The sequence below is a fragment of the Vicia villosa genome, linkage group LG6 (genome assembly GCF_029867415.1).
Source record: "Vicia villosa cultivar HV-30 ecotype Madison, WI linkage group LG6, Vvil1.0, whole genome shotgun sequence".
Lineage (NCBI taxonomy): Eukaryota > Viridiplantae > Streptophyta > Magnoliopsida > Fabales > Fabaceae > Vicia > Vicia villosa.
In genome coordinates this window covers 144,040,918-144,059,932 of record NC_081185.1, presented here as the reverse complement: position 1 = coordinate 144,059,932, position 19,015 = coordinate 144,040,918, and the positions used below count along the sequence as shown (strand labels likewise).

General features: G+C 34.5%; 1 protein-coding gene across 1 annotated transcript; it reads right to left on the bottom strand.

The window, feature by feature from the left end:
* Window positions 1-11,867: 11,867 nt before the first annotated feature.
* LOC131614894 (protein MAIN-LIKE 2-like) lies at window positions 11,868-12,924 on the bottom strand. Its single transcript, XM_058886430.1, has 3 exons — window positions 12,880-12,924; window positions 12,086-12,801; window positions 11,868-11,991 (listed from the first exon to the last, which is right to left on the bottom strand). The coding sequence occupies exons 1-3, from the start codon at window positions 12,922-12,924 to the stop codon at window positions 11,868-11,870; spliced, it is 885 nt and encodes a 294-aa protein (XP_058742413.1).
* Between the last annotated feature and the right edge of the window lie 6,091 nt (window positions 12,925-19,015).

Genomic DNA, 19,015 nt, shown 5'->3' with positions numbered 1-19,015 from the left:
GAGTTGCATCTACGGAATTACCTAACGTTTCATTTGTTTTGTAGATGCACCAACAGAATGTTCTAAACTTCAAAACGCAACAATGGCATCAGTTACTGTTCCAGCCATTCATGAGCTAATTTTTTGTGGCTTGATCGTTCGTCTTACACATCAAAAATACCTGCATTGTCTCTAAATTATGTTTTTAACACTATATAATGATTTCTACACCTAAAATTGTATTCTAACACTATTACGGGAAATACTCGAAAATAACTCGAAAACTCGAAAACTTACCGATATTATTGAGCTTTGAACAAGTATGAGTGTGTTGATGATGATATTCCCTGCCGAACTCGGGAGAAAACAATGAAGTTTGGTGGAAGATTGATTTTTGAGGTTGAGAGAGTTTGAGAGAGAGTAGAGAAAATGGAAAAGTGTGAGAATGAGAGAGAGTAGAGAAAATGGAAAAGTGTGAGAATGAGAGAGGAGAAGAGTCTGATGCGAGTTTAACATCAAATGCTTCCGGAGGTGCATAACTAAAAATACTTCGTAGATGCACCTACGAAACAAATCAAATTTAAGAAGAAAAAAAGGTGCGTTCGGAGATACACCTCCGAAAGCAAGGGACATTTTTGGCAATGTGCATGATGGCTTAGAAGCCCAAGGGGTGGATTAAGAGTTTCTCTTTTTATTCCACGTTTATCTAGTCTTATTTATGTATATTAAATGGAAAGTTGTTGTCCAAATGTGATGAGTTTTATTGTTATTTGATAACGCATAAATGACTAAATACAAAATTATGCTATCATCTTGTTGAATGCAGTATAGGGCAAGCAACGAAAAAAGATTTGGAAATATTGATCCGGGAATTATCGTCCACAGAGATGGTGGAATGCCATTCAACAGTTTCTATAATTTTGAGCTTGGGTTTGAATGAGCAAAAAGTAAACAAAGATATAGACAAGAAAAGAATAAACACATTCTTAGAAGAGAAATAACTTATCAGGAATGTAAATATATTCACTCTTCACAAACATACACTTACCAACCTATTATACTCAACCTACGATACTCATCTATGTTATCACGTATCTCTCACATAAGCGTCCATCTCTGGAGCACAAACGAGATCATCTCACAACTAAGGTTATCTCTAACGCAAAGTCACGAGAACATCCGTATTCTCGCGTCGGCGATCTCTCGCGCGCCGCTCAAAAACGAAAGCATTAAGAACAGATACAAACAGTGAATGCTAGCTCTAAATCTATCTCTAGAGTTCAGAACCAACAGATTATCATCCTAGATAAGGATTCAAGAAGTTCATCTCTAAAGCAACCTAAATCCCCAACATAGAGCAAAAATCCAGGATAACATCAACACAGATTTATAAAGCAAGTTAAATATAACATTATAATCGGTAAATATACATAAGATTCGGGTAAATATACAAACAAACCCAACACAAAAGCAATACACAAAGAATAGAGAAGATAAACCAAACATCTCGCGGGTCGTCAGCTCCGGTTGATGAGAAATCCACCTCCGATCTTCCAAGTGCATGACCCAGTGTTGTTTTCTAAGCTAATCCTACTCTAAGAATGAAAATGATGGAGTTGGAACTAAAACTTTCCCAAAACCATAACCTAGAAATGTTACAAATGAAGAAATATAAAGACAATTTCTGCTACGGCCGCTTAGCGGCCAAATCTCGCTTAGCGGACTACACGTATTACAAAAATATCAAGAACAGTAAACAGGCCTCCGCTTAGCGGCCAGAGTCACCGCTTAGCGGCCAGAAAAATTTGGTTCGCCCCTGGAAAGCGCGCTTACACGCCGCTCAGCGGCGCTCTCTGCACAAAACTTGCTTATTTGATCCAAAATCGCGCAATCGGAGCCGTGCCTTCGACACTTTATTCCTCGAGGCTCCAATAAGCATGAATACCTATAAAAACAAAGGAAAAACTATTAAACGGTATATAAAACATATAAAAACTAAATAATGTGAATATATACACAAAAGTGGGGATTTTATTACAAAAACAGAATGAATAGAATCGATAAGTGCCACAATTATATACTCACAATAACAACATTTTGGCACTTATCAAACTCTCCCCAACTTAAAACTTTGTTTTTCCTCAAACAATGTCAAATAAATCAAAGAATCAAAAGTAATAAACCAAAGAATTGTGAATCAACAAGTTTTGAAAACCAAAAACAAATGTATGGTTCAATACAAAAACGTATAAACAAAGTAAGTACTTACCACTATCCTACAACGACAACATGTAAATGAAACTAATCCTAAGTACAAAAAGCATACAAAACATTCTAACACAATACATGCTATCTCATGAATCACACCTAGCAAAATTTCATCAATGGATGAAGAACACACAAAGGTGAAGGACTTTTAACACTCATCCAACAATCTTGCAAACAAAAGATTAAATTATGCACTCATCTAAAAATCACATTGAAGATACAAAAGCAAGAATCACAAGGACTTTTCAAGGTTGTAATGTGGCTTGGTTAACAAACAAGGGATATATCCTAAGGCTAATCGAAACAAAAACTTGCCTAAACCTAAGGGAGTGATCAATCCACCAAAGATTCAAACAACAAAATCTCGATTAAACTTCTTCCTTATTCCAAGTTGTCACAACCAAAACACCATACTTATAATTATTCGCTTCTTTTTTCTTTTTATTTTTCAAAACTTTTTCTCTTTTTTTTCTTCTTTTTCTTTTCTTTCTTTTTCACATTTTTTTCTTTTCTTTTTCTTTCCAACCTCATAGCAACAACCAAATAAGTGCAACCATTTCTCTCCCCAACTTGAATTCAACCACATCATCATGTGAATACTCCCTACTTTCTAAGGCAAGGTAAAAATTCATACCAAAAATCATGGTTGAGGGTTCAAGAAAACAAAGAATCAATCATCCATGCAAAATTGAGAACTAAACACTCAAAGATAAGCTTTTAGCAAAAACAACATGGACATTGACAAAAAGGCTCAAAAGGGTTAACAAATGATCACACGCTCACAAGGTGAATTTACTATTTGGTTATGGTGGTTGTGCTCAAAATGAAACAAAATGCCTTGATCCTTTTCATGCTTTCATAAAATCAACATAAACAAAAGATTAAGCATAATAAAATCTAGTTAAAACAAAGATTGTGGCCTCCAGCATATATGAACAATGGAAAGCTTCCTCACATTTATGGTTTGGGAACTAAAGTGATTCAATCAATAAGCAAGTAATGCAAAAGAATGAATGGTATGGTAATTGTACAAATGAAAAATTTCCTAAACATGTTATGCTATAGAAAGTGATAAATGAGTACCTTGAATGATACAACTTCAAAAACAATATCCTACCATACATTCGCAAGTCGAAACACTCAAGCTTTGGAAAATCACCTCAAAAATCTTTAAATCACCGACAAAATTCAAGTACAAACAACCAATAAAAGAATTAGAAAAATAACACTAGTATCTACTACTAAATAGCCTTGGTGAAAGTGGGAAAAAGGAGTGAACCGAGTGGAATGGGAACCCCACTTGTACAAAGCAAGAAAACAGAATTTTGCTGTCATCGCTTAGCGGAGCTAGGCTCGCTTAGCGGATGACAGAAAAACCAGAAAAATCAGAACTGCACCAGCTGTTCAAATTTTCTTCCACTTCACCTAAATTCCTCTTAAACATAAAAATAAACAAAATTTACAACCGTTGGGGTGCCTCCCAACAAGCGCTTGTTTTACGTCATTAGCTCGACGCCTTTATTGTTTCGGTGTTCGGAAAGTAGCTTCCTCTCGTCATGCCATGGTGACATCTCACCGCACAAGCCTATAGAAAGTGTCCTAACCAAAGCACTCAAAAAACGTTACGAGTACAATATATACAACAATTATACGAACATAAAAGAAAACACAAATATACAATTATGTACACAAACCACCACATATGCACAAGTATGGAACACAAACAACTATTATCATACAAAAAGAGAAAATTTGGTGAATATTGGATTCACAAGTTGAAAAGTGAAGATTTTGAATAACGAACTGGTCCGATCTCAACGTGTTTCACCAACATTCACCAACAAAGTATACTTGTATGCAAACATATACAAGTAACTATATGGTGAACATAAACAAGTAAACATGTACAAGTAAATATATATACAAGTGAAACTATACAATATATACGATATATACAAAGCTCAAGACCACGGAAACTATTGCAATGCAATCATAACCATCCCCGGCAACGGCGCCATTTTGTTGAATGCAGTATAGGGAAAGCAACGAAAAAAGATTTGGAAATATTGATCCGGGAATTATCGTCCACAGAGATGGTGGAATGCCATTCAACAGTTTCTATGATTTTGAGCTTGGGTTTGAATGAGCAAAAAGTAAACAAAGATATAGACAAGAAAAGAATAAACACATTCTTAGAAGAGAAATAACTTATCAGGAATGTAAATATATTCACTCTTCACAAACATACACTTACCAACCTATTATACTCAACCTACGATACTCATCTATGTTATCACGTATCTCTCACATAAGCGTCCATCTCTGGAGCACAAACGAGATCATCTCACAACTAAGGTTATCTCTAACGCAAAGTCACGAGAACATCCGTATTCTCGCATCGGCGATCTCTCGCGCGCCGCTTAAACACGAAAGCATTAAGAACAGATACAAACAGTGAATGCTAGCTCTAAATCTATCTCTAGAGTTCAGAACCAACAGATTATCATCCTAGATAAGGATTCAATAAGTTCATCTCTAAAGCAACCTAAATCCCCAACATAGAGCAAAAATCCAGGATAACATCAACACAGATTTATAAAGCAAGTTAAATATAACATTATAATCGGTAAATATACATAAGATTCGAGTAAATATACAAACAAACCCAACACAAAAGCAATACACAAAGAATAGAGAAGATAAACCAAACATCTCGCGGGTTGTCAGCTCCGGTTGATGAGAAATCCACCTCTGATCTTCCAAGTGCATGACCCAGTGTTGTTTTCTAAGCTAATCCTACTCTAAGAATGAAAATGATGGAGTTGGAACTAAAACTTTCCCAAAACCATAACCTAGAAATGTTACAAATGAAGAAATATAAAGACAATTTCTGCTACGGCCGCTTAGCGGCCAAATCTCGCTTAGCGGACTACACGTATTACAAAAATATCAAGAACAGTAAACAGGCCTCCGCTTAGCGGCCAGAGTCACCGCTTAGCGGCCAGAAAAATTTGGTTCGCCCCTGGAAAGCGCGCTTACACGCCGCTCAGCGGCGCTCTCTGCACAAAACTTGCTTATTTGATCCAAAATCGCGCAATCGGAGCTGTGCCTTCGACACTTTATTCCTCGAGGCTCCAATAAGCATGAATACCTATAAAAACAAAGGAAAAACTATTAAACGGTATATAAAACATATAAAAACTAAATAATGTGAATATATACACAAAAGTGGGGATTTTATTACAAAAACAAAATGAATAGAATCGATAAGTGCCACAATTATATACTCACAATAACAACATTTTGGCACTTATCACATCTATATGTGTATGTATGGCTCAATAATTTCTTTTATAAAAAACCGATCCAACCCAAACCACATTGATTTGGTTTGGTTAATTATTTTTATAAAAATCAACCGAACCGAACCAAACCGCACACATTTTTCTCTTGCGGTTCGGATGAATTTTTATGTCAAAACCATCCAAATCGTACCGCAAACACTCCTTGACTTGACTATGAGGATTGAAGAAACAGACGGTTGATTTTAAGGTTCAAACATGAACAGTGGAAATCGCCATTTTTGTCGCCCTATAGGTTTTAGATAATTCACATGCAATTTTTTAAAATTCTTTTCAAAAATAGTGTAAATAAGTGATATATATAAAAGATAGTGTAAATAAGTGATAGAAGGAAAAAATTGAATGAAATTAGAATAAAAAATTAAATTATATATATATATATATATATATATATATATATATATATATATATATATATATATATATATATATATATATATATATATATATATATATATATGACATTTAACAAATACTCCCTCTGTCCCAAAATAAATGTCTTTTTAGGCCTAAAAAGTTGTCTCAAAATAATAGTCTCTTTACTTTCCCAATGTAACATTAACTAACTTTTATCAACTTTATCCCTTATCTACACTCTTTTCAAGACATGACAATATATAACAACCAATAGTAATTAAGGGTAATTTTGTAAAAATGTTATCTTTATTGACTCAATCATTACCTTTCTTAATCTGTGTGTAACAACCTTAAACGACATTTATTATGAGACGGAGGGAGTATATACCTTTTTCCCTCCACTTTGCTTTTATTTTCACTCATACCAAACAACTAAAAAAATCACCTCACGTTCCATTCACTTTTTCACTAGTTTTATTCCTTCAACAATCAGTCATCTTACTTTCTTTTTTCAATTTTCTTTTTTAATCAAAACAAAACATAAGAGATTAAATTCACACTATTAAACAATTAGAACAAAAGAAAAATCCACAACTCAAATAGCTATAATAACATTTTATGGGTTACATTGGTGGTACCTACCTACACGTTTATTATTAGCCATGAAATGAAATGAAACATTTTCTTACCTATCGACTACCAAATCCCACCTAGCAATTACTAGGAAATAACTTTTTCTGACAGAAGAAAAAAAAAGTCAAGTGTTGTCTTCTGTGGTTTAATTCCATTTTAAATTTAATTGATAGGCTGTGTACATTCAATGGTATATATACAATCAACTTTAAAAAAAATTTTAAAAAAGTTAAATGTTATGAATTGGATATAAATTAAAAAACACTATTACATAATCAAATTTTTCCAATCAACAACAAGTTGGATTCGGTTTTATTTATCCTTTGGGTTATTTTCTTTTTTTAATAAAATTGCGATACTATATATTTATTAAATTAATTAATTATTTTATAAATTAAAAAAAATTCTCTTATATAAGAAGTAAGAACTAGCGAATAGGGGTGGGAATAGGATAAGAACCTATAGTCTAGACTATTTAAGGTCAAATTAGACCATACTTATTTAATAAAAGGGTTAGGTTTAAGTTTTTTTAAAAGTTTATTTTATTAAATAATTCATATTTAGACTATTAAAAAAATCTATGAAAGCTTATAAGTCGGCCTATATTTACATATATATTAGAAATATGCTAAATAGGTTCGATCATATATATATATATATATATATATATATATATATATATATATATATATATATATATATATATATATGGGTTAATAGTAGTTCACCCCCCTGTAATGTTAGCGAATTTTGCTTTTCCCCCCTCCCTACCTTTTGGCAACGGTTTTTTCAAAAAAACCGTTGCCAAAACCTGCCTTTGGCAACAGTAGGGGGTTAAACCAAAACACGCTCATATTACAGGGGGGTAAACTACTATTAACCCTATATATATATATGTCTTGCTAACCAGTGCCCTCAGGGCAATGGTTAAGTATTCTAAAAAAAGAAAATATATTATAGAAAATTTAATATTTTAATTTTCAAGGCATTAAATACGTAGATTACCGAGATAAATTTACTATTTTAATGTTTTAATCATTGTCTTGAGGGCAGTGATTATATATATATATATATATATATATATATTAGAAGAAAAAAAGTTAAAAAGGCTAGCCTAGCCTATGTATGCATATATAGTAGAACAAAGACTAAATATGTTGCCTTTCAGGTCAGATCAGACTTTTAAAATTGTCAGGTTAGGTCAAAAAATTGAGTCTATGATATGCCATAAGCCAGAATTAAAAATTTTAAGTTTATCATATGTCAGACTCAGGCTTTCTAAAGTCTGGCCTAACCTATTTCTACCCTTAGGCTATCAACAATGGTTTCTAAATTCAACACCCTATTTTTTCACTTTTTACACTCTACATCATCATCTCTCTCTTCCACCTAATAATTAAACGTTCATTCAATTTTTACTTACTACAATGATTTTGTTTAATAAAGTTCAACACCCTACCCCACCACTTTTATTTCATATTATTATTTTCTTTTATGTTTTTATTTTTGTGATTATATATTAATAACAATTATCAATTGAAATTAAATTAAAATAATTAAGAGTTAAATAATTTATTTTAATTTTTTTCTAATTTAATAATTTATTTTATTTTTATTTTTCTAATTTTATATTTTTAATTAGTTTTTTTCCTTGCAAGTAATAAATACGAAATATAGGAAATTTAGAGAGAAGAAAGTTGATTTTTTTCTGTGTCCAAATCTAATAAAACTAGTCTCTATTTATAGAGAAAAAAATAATGAATTTTGATAAAAATAAAAAAATTAAAAAGAATAATTTACGATAAAATAATTGACCCCAAATAATTATGATAAAATAAAAATATAATAACTTACACAATCAATAATATTTTGTCAAGTGTTTTTTGTGACCCCCATTTTCTCTTATTCAACATGTTAAATTTATTCAACACAATTTAATTCACCTCATTTTCAACACCCCATTACACTTATTCAACTACTTAATAAATTATTCAACATATCTATTGTAAATGGTCTTACTAACGGAATATTATCTTTATTTTTTTCCTGACATTTTTCACATTAACTTCAATTTCATATGTCATGTGATTTCTCTCTTTCATGTCACCTACCATATGTTCACTTGTTCTAGCTAAACTAAACATCAATCAAAACAAAAGTGTTGAATGATTGATGTATGAGATCTGAATCTCATTATGTGATTTCTCTCTTTCATCTGTCACCTACCATATGTTCACTTGTTCTAGCTAAACTAAACATCAATCAAAACAAAATTGTTGAATGATTGATGTATGAGATCTGAATCTCCATCAATTAATGTTTTAGTTGTAAACTTGTAATGGATGGGACGTAGGTAACGCCCAACTAACAAATAATAAACACATCATTGATGCATTGACCATTTACCCATTCTTCCACTTGTAGTTTTGCCGATACTATAATAATTTTAAAACCAGATATTTCGTGAATATTGAATACTCTCTCCGTTTTTTTATTATAAGTCGTTTTATACTTTTCACACAGATTAAGAAAAATAATAATTGTTGTATGAAAATGAGAAATTATGAAGGTTTTTACAAAATTATCCTTTATTAATGATATGTGGAAGATAAATTTATATAATTGAAAGGAGAGAGACTAATAAATATTTAAGGATATAATAGGAAAAATAACATTAATTATTCATTGGAATTGTAAAGCGACATTTATTTAAATACAATTTTTTTTCTTCCAAAACGACTTATAATAAAAAACGGAGGGAGTACTCATTTACAAGAAAATAGAAGTGGAAATAGTTCATATTAGTTAACAGGAGGCTACAATTTAATCTACACAAGTTCAAGTTATATCAGATTTTTTTTAATAGAAAAGACCTATATTTGTAATAAGTCTATTTAGTTAAAAATGTTAGATTTCAAGTCATATAAAAAAATTAATTTTATTAAACCGGTCTATTTAAATAAATATGAAAAAAAAATTATATGCCACTATTTTATGTTCTTAACTTTGAATTAAAATACATAAATAAAATTTGGTTGTTTCGGAAAACTTGTGGAAAAAAAATCTTATGAACAATATTATGTGTTGTTTTCATATATTTTTGAGTTAATAGTGATTTACTCCTACAATATAAGCGTGTTTTGATTTATCCCCTTTAAGAAAAAAATTTAAGTATCCCTGCAATTTTGGAGTACCCTCTAAGCGTGTAAAATTTAAAATGGTAAATAAAAAAGAAACTTTTATCGAAGGTAATTTTTTATCTGGGGGCAAAAGAGTTGGAATTTTAATATTTCAAGGAAGTTTTTAAAAACTTTTTTTTAAAGGGGTAAATCAAAATAGGCCTATATTGCAAGGGGTAAATGGAAAAAAAAATCCAAATAACCATGTTTAATAATTTATTTACACCAAAAACCATCTTTTCGGAAAAATTACCGGTATGACCAGGTTTCAGAGGTGGCGTCCACATAGGAGCCACCTCAGGTGGCGCCAACCCCCAATTTCTCCTAACCTATGCGCCACCCAGGGTGGCATCAATGTACATTTTTTGATTTTTAGCCACCTAGGGTGGCGCCTATGTACATTTCCCTTTTTTTTTTTATTTTTTTTTTGTTTTTTTTTAATTGTTTATATACTAATGTTTTTTTAATTTTTTTTTGTTTTTTTTTTGTTGTTTATATACTATTTTTTTAATTTTTTTTATTTATTAATAAAATGGTTTTTAACATAAATAAATAAGTTATATTTTAGTTTTTTATTTATTAATAAAATTGTTTTAACAATTAAATAAATAATGAAACACCACATGTCATTTATTCCAAACATTACAAGTACAAGAAATGCAGAAACAAACTTAGAAATACGGCCATACAGTTCAAACATTACAAATACGGTACAAATAAGATAAATAATAAAACATGGATATTATGCTATTCACGACCCCTCCGACCATGACCCCTCCGACCCGGCGCCGGACCATGACCCCTCTCACCGCCAGTTCCGCAATCTGGAACTGTTCGAATCCGGTTGGAAGGATCTCGACGAGCCACTTCTCCACGACCCCCCCTATTCCTTGGTTGTTCTTGTTGTGTCTGGGTAGGCGGTCCTCGGATTAGCCCCTCCATGCGCTCATTGGACATGTATTCTTGTATGTTGCTGTCAAATAGTCGGGTCCCCATGCCCTCAAAGATTTGTCTTGGCGGTGGAGTTGCGTCACATGGTCGGTAAAACCCAGCGCTTGATTGACCTTGAAAAAATGGCATTGTTTGCTGGGGTGTGGTGTACCCATATTGTTGGTGTTGTGGAAATTGGGGTGTGGGGTATCCATGTTGTTGGTACTGTGACGATTGAGTGGTCATTTGCTCGTTTGGGTCGTAATTGTCATCTAGACCCATGTCGGGGCTGGGTTGCCTATTGTAGCTGGAGGGGCCGGCGTCGCCGTGTTGTTGGGTGAAGGCCCATGATTGTTGCTGGATGGGTTGCCTAGTGGAGGAGGAGGGGCCGGCGTCATAGTGTTGTTGGGTGAAGCCCCACGATTGTTGTTGGACGGGTAGCCTAGTGGATTGTTCGGCGTCACGGAGTTGTTGGGTGAAGCCCCATGATTGTTGTTGGAAGGGTTGACTTTGGTAGGGCGTTGTTGGTGTTGTTTGAAATTCCTCATGGTCAGGTTGCTCGGATGTTTGGCGTTGTCGGCGTTGTTGGCGTTGTTGTCGTTGTTGGGGTGGTTCTTGGGGTGGTTGTTGGGGTGGTTGTTGTGCGTATTGTTGGGGTGGTTGTTGTGCGTATTGTTGGGGTGGTTGTTGTGCGTGTTGTTGTTGGCGGGGGTCGTGTAGGTAGTAGGGGTCTGACACATACATATCGGGGGTTGTGACTGTTCTATACCAAGCAAGGTATCTCGCGGTTGGAAACATGGGGAGTTGGGCTACAGGGAATTGTAACAGACGGCTGCGACGCTGCCTCCACATCTCACAAAATTCAGGTGCGAATGTACGATAATCTGCGTGGTCCCATTGATTGTTAACTCTTTTAATATGCCAGCGACCCAAATCAGTGGGGGGGTCCGGGATTGGTTGATGCATGCCAAACTGCAGTCTCACACGGTCAGATTGGTGCATCTCAATGATGTTGAACCTTATTATCGGTACTACTGCAGTCCAAACTTCCCGGTCACTCTCGTTTGGCTCATGGTCCAGCAACAAGTATGGTCTCCAATTAAACTGCGTGGGAGAAAAAATAACATATTATTAAAAAGCATGATGAATTGTAATACATCTATATGATCATATAAAAGTTTAGGGATAATACATCTTCAGCTCGGAGGTGATCAATTAGGTCCCGATATAAAACAACACTCCCCCTCGGATTCTTACTGTAATCCAATTTAGGACCACAGAACCTAAAAAAAAAAGAGCAAAAATGTTATTTCAGATTTTTATGAAAAATATAGTTAGCATTCAAGGAATAGCGTTGAAAAAGAGAAAAAGACGTACCTTGTTGCATAAGGGAACGTGTAGTTGTTCCTGCCTACCGGGGACAGCGTCGGCATTCTCCACCAACCCCATACTTGTAGGAGGAACGCACATCCATAGAAGGTGCACTTCTCGGCAACCGCGTTCTTACAAAGAGACTGGTATAACATCGCCAAAACGGCGGACCCCCAACTATATTTCCTAATCTTGCTAATACTGTCAAATTTACTTAAATAGAAAAAGTTGACAGTGTTACCTGTCGACTCCGGGAATAAAAGTTTACCAAACATCAACATTATATAAACCTTAGTCATTAACCAAACATGCTCCTCAGTAAAGTTGTCCATCATGACGAGTTCATCATAGTAATCTCTAAGGGAGACCAGACTGATACCCTGGCCTCTTGAACCTTGAGTAGGCACAACTAGATCTCTTCCCAACACTCTCTCACACATTGAATTAGCATGTTGAACAGATCCATTAACAGCCTTGCCATCAATGGGCAGACCAAGTAACATATAAACATCCTCTAGAGTAATAGTACACTCACCTATTGGAAGATGAAACGTGTGGGTTTCAGGCCTCCATCGCTCTTGCAAGGCAAGGATGAATTTTCTGTCTATGGTGTTGTTGTTAACTTTTATGATATGTCCGAAGCCACATGCTTGGAGATTCGGAATAATCCTCTCGTCGGGTTCAACATAAGCGTGAGAACGTGTACGGAATCGATCAACAGCCTAAGAACAACAAATAAATCGATTAAACTGGATATCACATACGCATAGATGTTTAGAAATAAATAAGTATAAACTTACATAGGTCGCCAAATTCGCTCTAGTTCCTCTGTGTGTTTCACCCATGGTAAGAAGTTGTTGTTGAGCCATTTTCAAGAACTCTTTAAGTTTTCTGCGGATTTGAAAATGCAAAGTGTTTTTTTGAAGAAGAAGAATATATGTTGGTGAAAAGAAAGCAAGTCTATAAGAGTATTTATAGAGGGTTGGTGGTTGCTGATGTTAAGTGCATGAGGGCCAAGTGGTGAGCATGCATGTGATACAGATATCAAAGTGATAAAGATGGGTTCACATGCATTCTGTGTTGAATTGAAATGACCATGCATTCCCGTGTTTTGTGCTGACTTTGTCTAAGCATGCATGCATTAATTGTTTCTGGCAGAATAGACTAGGCCTGCATCCCGTGTTCGGTGCTGAATTGTCTAGGCATGCATGCATACAGTATTTCGATGCAGGTAAATCACATGCTGGCGGATCAGATTAGGGTTTTGGCAGTGGGGACCACTAGACAAAATTAGGGCAAAAAAAAACAAAAAAAAAAAAGAAAGAACACTAATGCGCCACCTGGGGTGGCGCCATGCTGGGAAAAATTGGTCTAATGCGCCACCCCAGGTGGCGCCTACATGCTACTATTATTTTTTTTTTTGAAAATTTAGGGTTAGGGTTTGGTTAGGGTTTTGTTAGGGTTTTCTATGTTTTTTTTTGAAAATTTAGGGTTAGGGTTTGGTTAGGGTTTTCTGTGTCACCGAAAATAATTAGCATACAGTCTTCGCATGTGATTGTACAGTGTACACTGTTCAGTATGGTTGTGTCTGGTCAAGTCGACTGTAGTTCACCAGTGTCAAGCACACCTCAAATCAACTCAGGCATTCATTTTCCGTCAACTTTATTCGCATGTGATTGTACAGTATGGTTGTGTCTGGTCAAGTCGACTGTGCAACAGTTCAGCACTGTCATGCACACCTCAAATCAATTGTTAAACAGTCTGGTGTGCAGCAGTGTCATTTATTCATCAAATCAACTCAGTACGCATGTGATTGTATAGTTTTCGCCTTCATAATTGTCATCACTCAATGTTCGTCTACATAAAGGAAACATATAACGTGTAAACTAACACAACACATTACACATCTGATTACATATTTGAAATAAAACTCTCTACCCACTCAACAATGGCCCCTCCACAATACATTATCAACGCTCATATTTTTGGCGAGACCTATGACAACGAAGAAGTTGGTTTTCTGTTTAGAAACACTGAGGTTAAACGATTTTGTTTAAGCAGAAAAGCAAATTTCAGTTACTTCAAAGGGAGATTAGAGACGAAGCTTGCAATGGGTGGTGTATCCCAGATTTTTTACCAATATCGATTTCTTCGTGGGGACAACCCGGTCAAGTTTATCCAAGTTGAGATCAAAGACGATGAAGACATGCAGAATATGTTTGCCAATCATGAGTATTCTGGTTACGAATGCATAGAACTGTATGTTACTCTACCCGAAGTTCAACCCACACAGATGGTTGAGTCACAGGTCATTGATGCACTTGGAGACGAGCAAGCAGAGGTCGACGTTGTGGATGAAGAAGAAGAAGCACCGGAAATAGAAGTTGATGACCTGGTAAACGAGGAAAGTGAGGATGAACCGGAGGTTGTTGTACCACGAGATCAAGTGCATATGCCTCCAGTGCACATGAGGAACCTGAATTTTGATGGGGATGACGAACCATCGACTGATATTTTCTATGACCCATACACCCAAACAGATCAACGGTTAAAAGTAGGAGACAGATTTCGTTCTAAGGAGGCATGTATCATGGCGATAAAAAGATTTCATATGGCAAACAATGTTGATTTTAGAGTTGATCGCGCCAATGTCGAAAGGTACAAAATTTACTGTAGTAACACTGATTGTGGATTCAGGTTGCATGCATCATACAGGAAGAGAAGTGACTCATGGGTTATAGGATATATTTCCCAAGATCACACATGTGTTAACACAAACGTTTCACAAGATCACCGTAAGCTCAGTTATGACATCATTTGTCAAGAAATCCTGCCTCTAGTTGAAAAAGATCCATCGTTAAAGGTGAAAACAATAATCTCTCATATCGTTGCAACGTACAACTACACTCCGTCTTATAGAAAGGCGTGGCTGGCGAAGACCAAGGCGATCGAAGTTGTGTATGGAAATTGGGAGGATTCGTATAAACGACTCCCACATTTCTTATATGCGCTTCAAATGTATGCTCCTGGGACTGTTACTATTTTAGAGACCCTTCCGGCGCAATCTCCAGACGGAACATCACTTCAAGGAAATGTGATATTCCACAGGCTCTTCTGGGCTTTCCGCCCATGTGTACAAGGATTTTCATATTGCAAACCAATTCTTCAAATAGATGGTACTTGGTTGTACGGAAAATATAAAGGCACCATGTTGATGGCTGTGGCTCAAGACGGAAATAGTAACATCTTTCCTGTTGCTTTCGCTCTTGTGGAAGGAGAAACTGCTGGAGGCTGGGGTTTCTTTCTCAGAAATCTTCGGACACACGTTGCCCCCCAACCTGGACTTTGCTTGATTTCAGACAGACATGCTGCCATCGAGAGTGCGTACAACAATCCAGCAAACGGGTGGCAAAACCCTACATCAACGCATGTTTACTGTATTCGACACATTGCACAAAATTTCATGCGGGAGATAAAGGACAGGGCTCTTCGGAAGACTCTTGTCAATGCCGGATATGCGTTGACTCAACCGACGTTCCATTATTATCGCCAAGAAATTGTAGCGGCAAATCCAGATGCAGGCAGATGGGTTGACAGTCTTGCTAGAGAGAAATGGACCAGATCATACGACAACGGGAAGCGATGGGGGCACATGACTACGAATCTTGTGGAGTCTATGAACGGGGTGTTTAAGGGCATCAGACACCTTCCGATTACTGCCTTGGTGGAAGCAACATACTATAGGATGGCTTCTCTTTTCGCAAAAAGAGGTGAGCGTTGGAATGCAGTTATACAATCCGGACAATTATGGAGCGAAACATGCGTCAAATTCATGAAAGAGCAATCTGCCAAAGCCAACAGCCACATTGTGACATCTTTCGATCGATTCAACCGGACCTTCAGTGTTAAGGAAACGATTGACCATAACGAGGGCCTTCCGAGACAACAATACAGGGTTCTTATAGATGAAGGGTGGTGCGATTGTGGAAAGTTTCAAGCCTTTCGGATGCCATGCTCTCATGTAATTGCAGCATGTTCGTATGCGCATCAAGATCCATTAGCACTTTTATCTCCCATTTACAAGGCGGATACCTTGCTCGGGGTGTACAACAACTCATTTCAAGTGATGGCAAAGGAGGATTATTGGCCTGTGTATGAAGGGGACGTGGTTTGGCATAATGATAACATGCGGAGAAAGAAAAGAGGTCGTCCGAACAGCACCCGGATCACAACCGAGATGGATCATGAGAAAATGGTACGAAAGTGTAGCATATGTCGTGAAGTCGGGCACAATAGAAATACCTGTCCTAACCGTGGATCAAATTCCACCAACAATTAGTTGCATGTCATTTGTATTTTGTATCTGTATTTTTATTGATAATATTTTTGTATTTGTATTAGTATTTGTATTTGTATTTGTATTTGTATTTGTATTTGTATTTGTATTTCTATTTCTATTGGTTATGTATTTGTATTATCCTTTATTAAATCAACTAGTTATGTCTTTGTCTCGTTGTGTGTTTGTCTTCATGGCCCATACCGCCACTCTTTATTTTGGACAGTCAAATACGCATGTTTTCGTCCAGCTCCATCAAGTCAGTCATTGATCAGTGTGTCTCCATTTATCATACATGTTAGGCGTGCTTGTAAACAGTACGCAACATCATTAATTTTTTCTACCCACTACTATTATAAATTAGGGGCTCCTATGGTTGAGTTTACACACAGATACACAAACTCCAAATACCAAACAATCACACAAACACAACCATGCCTCGCCGGACAACCATTAGGCCAGATGGATGTCACCGGACAATAGAGTTGCCGCCCCGGAGATCAACATGGCGTAGCGAACCTGAACCGGAGTATCGCAGAAGGAACGGACATGTCATATTCTCCCCCGTCAAACCTCCCATGCCGGTTATGTTTTGGAATATCTCTTCCGTCGAGCAACTCAAGAGGACTCTCCTGAGATTTTTAGAGGGGGAGTACGAGGCCGGCGAACAGATAAGAAGCATCAAGAGGCTTAAAACAAGGGCTGATGATGTGACTGGAGCAACGATAACTTTCTGGGATAACGTGGAATACGACATTGATGCCATTCAAATGATGCATGGACCTAATGACATTGTTTTAACCGTGGTGATTTCTTAGATGTTTTACTTTATCTTTTTCTGTTGGTTATTTTCTATGTACCTTTTAATTAATGAATGAACTACTTTTTTACGTGGACGCTCGAGTTAGCTGATTCACTGATTTTATCTGTTGCAAATTAATATATATTTTTTTAATACTTTAAAATAAAAACAATTTTATTAATAAATAAAAATAATAATAATTTATTTATTTTTGTTAAAAACAATTTTATTAATAAATAAAAAAATAATAATTTATTTATTTATGTTAAAAACAATTTTATTAATAAATAAAAAAAATTAAAAAAAAATTAGTATATAAACAATTAAAAAAAAAAACAAAAAAAAAAATAAAAAAAAAGGGAAATGTACATAGGCGCCACCCTAGGTGGCTAAAAATCAAAAAATGTACATTGATGCCACCCTGGGTGGCGCATAGGTTAGGGACTTTTGGCCATTGGCGCCACCTGAGGTGGCTCCTATGTGGACGCCACCTCTGAAACCTGGTCATACCGGTAATTTTTCCGAAAACATGGTTTTTGGTGTAAATAAATTATTAAACATGGTTATTTGGATTTTTTTTTCGGGTAAATGACTATTAACCCTAAATTGTTTTAAACAAATAATCTCCCAAAACTTATGATAATAGATGAGTTAATTAAAAATAAATTTAAAAAATGCGGAAAAAACGAGGATGCCCAATATGTCGAGTCCATTTTATCATCCTAAGTAAAATCATAGGAAGTAGCATCTATAATCAATTTGAAAATAGATTATACTAAAGTGAATTTTTTAGAAGATGTTATTAGATAATTTTAAATAAAAACTTTTTTATGGATTGTACTAAATAGAATAATCATGATAGTTTACGATAATATTTTCTTTAATTATAAAATGTTATCACTTTTGTCGGGATAATATTAAAAAATAATATTGTTGATTCAAGTTTATATAATAAAAATGTATTGTATAATATTCATTTTATGGGTAAATTTAAAAATTAATTATAAAAGTATAATTAAAATTGATATTTTGAACTACTATTTAACCAAATTATTGGTTTAGTTAATAAATTATATATGAATCTTATCCATTTTTTCAAAAACCTTTTAGATGCATGTATCAACATTTTCACAACAAAAAAAAAACTTTAATATGTTAATTTTTTTTTTTTAAATGTCAAAGTCAAGAAGTAACTTATAAGTGTATTTAGTTTTTACATTAAAATACTCATTTATGTATAGTTAAGGGCTACATATTTAATAATGTTATATTTTATAACTGATTATTTGGACACGAGTGTTAAAAAACATTATATTTGTGTTATTTTTTTCATAAATATATTCATATATTTGTACAAAATCAATTTTTTTTAAGTTTAATTTGGTGATATAAATATATGTATTGTTATTATTTTTTTCATATTATTTATATTATTTTTAATAACGACTATTGATTTTTTAAGAAAATAAACAATAATTATTAACTTATTAATTGTATCAATAAAAATTATAATTAGTAAATTAATCAGTTACAATTTTTATTGAGTGTTGTTAGACTATTGATTTTTTAAGAAAATAAATAATAATTATACAAAAATTAGGGTTAAATATATTTTTAATCCTTATAAAATTATCACTTTTGACTTTTAGTCCCTATAAAAAAAATATTGACATTTAGTCCTTATAAAATTACTTTTGCACGCAGTTTTAATTCCATCACAGGATTAAAACTGTGTGCAAAAATAATTTTATAGAAAGTCAATATTTTTTTATAGGAACTAAAAGTCAAAATTGAAATA

Excerpts from the sequence above, each read along its gene's own strand:
- LOC131614894 (XM_058886430.1), bottom strand. The coding sequence starts at position 12,924 with ATGGGTGAAACACACAGAGGAACTAGAGCGAATTTGGCGACCTAT. Across the intron at positions 12,802-12,879 it reads GAGCGAATTTGGCGACCTAT|GCTGTTGATCGATTCCGTAC; the intron begins GTAAGTTTATAC and ends TGTTGTTCTTAG. Across the intron at positions 11,992-12,085 it reads ACGTTCCCTTATGCAACAAG|GTTCTGTGGTCCTAAATTGG; the intron begins GTACGTCTTTTT and ends TTTTTTTTTTAG.